At 38.9% G+C, this 7,148-nt stretch overlaps 1 protein-coding gene across 1 annotated transcript; it reads right to left on the bottom strand.

Moving 5' to 3' along the window:
- Positions 1-1,361: 1,361 nt before the first annotated feature.
- Positions 1,362-7,131, bottom strand: sytl3 (synaptotagmin-like 3). The gene is made up of 13 exons (XM_008312998.3): positions 6,891-7,131; positions 5,970-6,179; positions 5,603-5,670; positions 5,117-5,168; positions 4,867-4,933; positions 4,683-4,764; positions 4,191-4,318; positions 3,623-3,748; positions 3,278-3,447; positions 3,093-3,189; positions 2,750-2,920; positions 2,425-2,489; positions 1,362-1,798 (listed from the first exon to the last, which is right to left on the bottom strand). Exons 1-12 carry the CDS (start codon positions 6,986-6,988, stop codon positions 2,463-2,465), a joined length of 1,296 nt encoding a protein of 431 aa, XP_008311220.1. The 5' UTR covers positions 6,989-7,131; the 3' UTR covers positions 1,362-1,798; positions 2,425-2,462.
- Between the last annotated feature and the right edge of the window lie 17 nt (positions 7,132-7,148).

Genomic DNA, 7,148 nt, shown 5'->3' with positions numbered 1-7,148 from the left:
AGATTTGCACAAATGATCTCAGGTCAGCAAAAAATTCATTCAAAAGCTATTTTAAAAAAAAAACATTTCTATGGTTCTTGTGCTGACATTCCACGTAGTCGTTGTGCAGCTAAGGAACAAATATTGACTCATTCACTCCAAAAATAAATGCTGCTCAGCAGACTGTGTAAAAGTGCAGAGTACACCCGTGGTCTCAGCATCGCCGTGGTCACGCTGACGTCACACTGCTTGTTGGCCATTGACAAAGCTAGTTACCATGTGAACCCTGGGGCAGTGTGGGTTAACAGAATTCCAGGTCAGTGACATCACCACTCCCTCTACAGGAACACTAGAGCGTTTTCTTCTTCCTCTGTGAAACCAGTTAGTATGTCTTTCACACAACACACGCACACACTACACAGACGGAGACAGAAAGGCTCCATTGTACAGGAGAAAATGCTGAAATGACTTTCATATATATATATATGTATATATATATATATATATCATACTGACTACAAGACATGGGTGTGGTTGCAAAATTCCATCTGTCAGAAGTATTCTTTGCAGCAAAACAGAATTAATTTAGATTACTCCAGTAGATGGCAGTCGAGCGCTTCTGTAGATATACCTGTGGTCTGTCGTTATCCTTAATGCGCATGCGTGGCGCACTTTGAACCCTTAATAAGTAGAGGTAGTAAATGAACAGGTAATCTGTTTTGGATCTCTTTAATCGGAGTATTGACGTTTAAGTGTAATATTCATTCAGATGTGGTAGGTATTCTAAATTACAGCTGCATTGTGAGGTTTGATTGTGTTCACGCGTTTCGATCAATTTAAATCCAATGTAGTTGCTCTTTTATGTACTCTTCAGTTCATTTAAGTAACAGTAATAAGTTGTAAGTTTACCGTACAGTCGATTAATATGGTTAAAATATGTCACCCGTGGTGGTATGTAGTAAGGTTAAAAAGTAATTCTACCTAAAATTGTTATTAATTTCTTGTCTTTAAACTTATTACGTCACGAGCAGCCATCTTGCTTTTGGAACTTTGAGGCGTTCACGTATCGCCTGATTTTATTGTAAACTAATCCGTTTAAATTCAGATTTATATAATTTTATTTATCCTTGCGAGTCAAAGAACCGCGGAGGCAGAAGTACAACAAAAAATAAATATTGTATTAAATAAAAACGATTTGAAAGGTGTCAGGAAATAATACTTAAAATATTAAAAATATACGTTAGTGTTTTTTGAACGTGTTCCGGTTGATTCTACACACGGTTAATGTACTGTATATGCCAATGTGTGAACATGACTGACCCCTATTGTGCTTTCACACTGATTCATTCCCAGGTGTTAAAAAAATCTTTCAACATAACATGTAATATGGGAGGCCTTTATTAGTAAACAGTTTGACAATAAATATTCTTATAATTTACAACAAAAGTCAGTATTAAATAAATATAGAGCAAATCACAACTTTTTAGCAATACAAAAACATATGGTTTTGAACTTTACAGCAGGACTAGATTACACATTCACTCATTAAAACTTAAATAATAAAATAAATAAACCTTAAGCTGCTTTGAAATAAATAAAGTGTGTAAAATAAATTATTATTACTGACATACAGTATTTGGAAGTGTAAAATGTTATCATCCAATCAAAACTTCTGTTGCTACCATGGTCTGTTTTTTCATCCCACAGGTCCAGATTCTGTGAAGAGACGCCCTGGTAACGAGGTGAATCAGCAGCAGGTGAGTCTCCTGGTGTCACCTTCAGAAACGGCGTGTCCAGGGTGTGTATATCGGTCAGATACCTGGAACACACACATGCACACTGGCGTATAAACACACACCCTCAGATCTATTAAACACTTTAAAGCCTTTGATGGTTTCTCCGATTCACACCAGAACACACATGGCCACACCTTGCCGGGCTACAGTGACATGAGCACACACACACACAGCGCCTGGCTACAGACAGTGACATGAGCACACACACACACAGACAGGCAGACAATGGGGCTTGTTTACATTCTGACACAGTCGTTCTGACTGGTGTTTGCATTAACAGGAAAGGGTTTGGCGTCTGTGATAAGAACCGTAAGTGGGTTAATAAAATGTAGCACAGTGTTAACCTCAACAGGATGAGAAAATCTGTATCTTCTGAGAGTAATAAGAAATGCTCTCATGACCTCTAGTGGTAGAAATGGGGAACAAAGAACTCACGTTTCTATACCTCGACACATTTTCAATTATTGTTTTGTTACATTGTTAATGTAACAAAATAATTAATCGTATATTTTAAATATATATTTATTTAATAATAATTTATTAATATTTAATAAAAAAGATAAATGACATTTTAAAAGAACATTTTTTAGTTTATTTGCCACTGATAAATTAATTCGCTTCCATTAAAAGCAAAGCATTAGAATCCTACCATGTTTTTCGTTGCAGTTAGGCTCGGTGTTCGTCCTGTTATTCCATTGCGCCCCCTACTGGCCTCTGAGTAACAAAGATAAGATCACGTGTGAAAAATGACAAAACGTATTAACCGTGATGATATAAATAAATATTGGAATATACACACACATTATATATATATATATACATATAATAAGGCTAATATGGCAACATTATTATAATTATATCAATACTTGTACACGGACCTGGTCAGCATATATATAATTTTTAAAACTTTATCTAGTACTTTTTAAAGAATTACCCTGGTGCCTTACACACAACCATAATCTGCTTTGCTTCACCTTAGGACACAGTGGAAACCAGTTGAATCGCTGGGAGACGTTGTCGTCTGTTGTCCAGCCGTCCAGTGGAACTTGTACCTCACCCAGGAACACCTTCTTTCTCAGGGACCCCGAGTGCCACACAGAGGCCTGCAGTCTCTTTCCAAACAGTAGGTGGCGTTCAATGTGATACTGTCCAAAACAAAGGTGGAAAATAAGCTATTTACTTATTCCAAATGTGATACTTTTGAGAACATGGAGTTGGACCTCCTCTTATATTGCAGTATAGGATTGTTATAATATGTTGAACTTGCTTTTATCATTTATAAAAATGTAATAATGAAAAGAAAAACACCACAGTTACCTGCAAAACCTCATTATAAACTGGAGATGTTGTGTTTTTCTTCACACTGGTTTTCATTTTGCTCTTTTTTTCTGGGAGCACGTACAGTTTGATGTACCTGCAGATATGAAAAGGCTGTTGGTTTTAATCAACTGTAACGCTGTATTTATGTATTAGATATTGACAGTAATAAACAGCGTTCTTACGGGTGACATCTCTTCTTCTTGGTGTCTCCGTACGCGAGGTTCCTGCAGGCTCCAACTGTGATCTGCAGACAGGAAGTGTAGCTGTTGTAGGTCAGCGACAGCTCCAGCTCTCCTGCCACGCTGATCCCCTCAGAGAGGCCACAGTCTGAGTAGATGCTGCTATTACTGCCCTGGTGGGGGGGCAAAGCACACAGTTTAATACTTAATGTTGAAAATAAGTTGATATGTTTGGACTTCTACGATAAAGTGCAAAGAGAAAATTTGTTTTTTAACAGTGGCAGGAAGTGAGGTTGCGTACATCTATATTTTGATTTTTTTTCTGTGTTATTATCAATATCTCCTTACCATCTTCCCGTCAGAAACATCTGAACTGTAGAAGGAGGTTTCTTCTTCAGCCCCGGTGGAAGAACCCTCCTGGTCACTGTCTTTATTTTTCTTAAACAAGTTTGGAAGACTCGGCACTTTGAAGAGCTAAGGAAAATAAAAGCAAAGTTAATTTGACTTAGTGTTTCTGGTTATGAAAAGTGTTTGGACTTTTAGATAGTGAGGAAGTGGTAAAAAGTCTAAAAGGTTCAGAATCAACTTAGAGAGTAAGAAGAGGTCAGATTTTTATCTGCACGCTCGGAAATGTGAAGAAAGTGGTCTGAGAGTGAACTCATAATTCCGGCCCTTTTGTTCTGATTGTAATCAGAATTCTGAGCCGGAAATGTGAAGAAAGTGGACTGAGAGTGAACTCCGGCCCTATTGTTCTGATTGTAATCAGAATTCTGAGAAGAAACATCTAAGAATAAAATAAGAAAGCTGAGAAATAGTTTAGAATTCTAAGAAAACAAATGAGATCAAATTAAACTATTGGTTCTAAATGAAAGTTTTTATTCCACTCTGTGTCAGGGAGCGTCAGCCAGTGACTTACTCGTGAGGATTTGTCAATGTCTGTGTCTGACAGACTCTTCTGAGTGCTGAAGGTGAACTGTGAAGCTCTGCAGCCGCTGTTGACAATCAGAAGGTCTCCCTGTATGTCATGTTGAGACGTTGAAATCTCTGCAATGAGAAAAGAGACTTTAATTTAAAACCCTGGTGAAAAACATAGAACTATTACCCACTAAATGGTTTTGTTCTAAATGCTAATGAGGCCACTGTTATCAGACATCTGTGTTTTTCCCCGGATTTGCATTTCGTCACTCCCTGTAATCTGTAATCAAATATTGCACTTGTTCTTTTTTGAAACCTTAGGTAAGAGGTTTGGCTGCGTCATGTCATCGAGTCAAACTTCCTCTGTGGTCGTGGGCTGTGTGCATTTGGAGCAGCCAGGCACAGATTAGAAGATGCAGGGTTTAAATGCAGAGGAAGTGATGCTGAACACTTTTCTGTTCACCCATGAGCTGGTGTGAAAGTGACAACTTACTCTTATTCTTCACGATGTGACTGGTGAAGGAGGTCACCAGATCTTCCAGTGATTTGGCGAAAGCTCGGGAATTTTTAATACTCTGCAGAAAGAAAAGAAAAGGTGTGAAAATGATGACGCTTGAATCGGAGATATTTGTTATCTTTTGAACTAAAGATGGTGATGAAACACATCTGTACTTTACCCCAGATCTACTTGTGACATTATTGTCCAAATGAGGGGGAGGAGTCGGCGGCACGATTGCAATATGACTAAAAAAACACAAGAAAAAAATCATTAAATAATGTCACAATTTGATTTATTCATTTAATTTTTTTCTCAACCTAAATCTAAAAAAGAAAACTATAATGAATGACAAGGAGTTTATAATCCAAACATTTTAAATGGGTTCTCTGTTAAATAAAAGTTAAAATATAAAAAGAAAAAAGAAATACCTCAGCACGTTGTAGGCCTTCAGTAACTTCTCCCCGACTGTTTCATACTTGTCTGCAAAGAAGGTGAACAACATCAATAATGAAGCCACAGCAGCAGGTTAGGATCAGTTTGAGTATGATGATATGACATCAATGACAACACACAGGTTAAATTTAGACATGACTTCAGTGTCATTGGTATATTTGAATTGTCTAAACCATAACGCACATATTTCTACATTTTTTATATATATTTTTATATATCCAGAGATGACGGCCGCACTCATCAGATAGAAAAGCCAATAAAACAGTGCAGTTGTTAGTAAATAACGGTGATCCACTTTAATTTGAGTTCCTTATTGCTCAGCGAGCAGCACTGGTCTGACAACAGTGGTAAAATAGCAACACTAAATGATTCATCAACCTTTCTAAACATAACATAGTGCATTAATATTTAATTATGGAGTATATTGTTGAGTACATGCAGTTGAAGTAGTTGGAACTTACCTGTACTGACTGGAAATTTCTTCAGCTTTTCCTCTAAAAACCACTCTCCAGACCTGATCTTCACCTCCCTGTGACCAGACAAACACTCAGGTTAAAGAGGCAGGAACGAGGACAGCAGGAAGTAAAGACACCTCAGGAACTCAGTGTTAACTTATTGTAGCTCTGCTCCTTGAAATGATCAAACAGCTTTTTATGTCAGGTTTGACAAAAAGGGGATTTTGACCGTGCTCTGGTTCTACATGTTCCCCCACAGAGCTGCCTGTTCCCACAGCTCCATCACCCTTCACCCGTCATTAACAGCTCTGGTCTGACCACCGCCGACTCGGACGTTTGCATTGTAGTGGTCGGTGTGAAACTGTGACCTCACCTGTAGGCGTAGCACACTGTGCATTTCCAGTTCGTTGCTCCCACACGACACCTGCTGCAGATGCGGTGGCTGCAGCCGTGACACACATCACCCGAGTTCCAGAACTTTCCCAGGGGCCTCTGGCAGCGGGCGCAGGTTCGCTCGCCGTACTGACGAGTGAAGTTCTTGGCGCCTTTCCTGCGCACCTCCTGGAGGTCTTGCTTCATCCTCCTGTGTTGGAGAAAGTTGTGTAAAATCTTTGCCAGATAACAGCGATAAAATGAGGCTAATATCAGGTTTCCTATTGTGAATTTGAGCAGGCTACACGCGTTAGGAACTGAGCGTCAAAGATCAACATCATTTGTACCAATCTGACCCATATGTTGGGATACGATACATATTGTGCTTTTGTCATTCTTGTCGTTTTATGTGATTCAGTTTGACTATCTGGTCGTGGACAACTGAAAAAGATATTCCTAGATTATGGTACCCAGACTGTGGGCCACATCTTAACCACCAACCATGACTAGAACTCCTCTGGCCACAGGTTGGGTCAGTTAACGTCACCTGGTCTAACTTCAAGCTCAAAAGAAGGATTTTTGTTTCAGGTTTCTGGTACAAATTTTGGTTACCAAAAGACAGCCACGCAGTTAGCATTTTATTACAAAGTATGGGCCAAGTGGGGCTGTAAATATGGTCAGACCCTGGGCCAGTGGGTTTGGGTGTTTGATAGAAGAAATGTATGGAACTCAAACCCCTGACTTTGTAATTGAAAGATGACCACCACTACCACTAAGACACAGCTGAAGAATTTTTATTCAGGCAACATTTGGTCTTTAAAAATTGAACAATGTTAATATGGATTAAAAAAATCTTTAAACATCTTGAGGATTTAATTAAAATAAATATTTTCTAAATATTTCTAGGTGTGCATGGACTCACCTGATTCTGTCTTCTTCTATGATTCTCAGCTGTTTGTCTCTTCGAAGGACATTTAGGACTCGCTCTCTTTCCAGAGTCTGAAGAAAATCTAGATCCATCCTTATCTAACGTCAGTTCTTCTCCTCTGTCTCTGTCTCTGTCTGTCTCTCCTCCTCTTCTTATCTGTCCTCTTTTTGCCACAGACTCCTCCTCCTTCTGTCTTTCACCCTCTTTTTCAGTGTAAACAGACTCAGAGCTCCTCCTCTTCAGTGGCACCGG

Source organism: Cynoglossus semilaevis, chromosome 7, assembly GCF_000523025.1.
Source record: "Cynoglossus semilaevis isolate Cse_v1.0 chromosome 7, Cse_v1.0, whole genome shotgun sequence".
Classification (NCBI taxonomy): domain Eukaryota; kingdom Metazoa; phylum Chordata; class Actinopteri; order Pleuronectiformes; family Cynoglossidae; genus Cynoglossus; species Cynoglossus semilaevis.
Note: the sequence above shows the minus strand (reverse complement) of the source record. Positions and strands in the feature narration are given on the sequence as shown.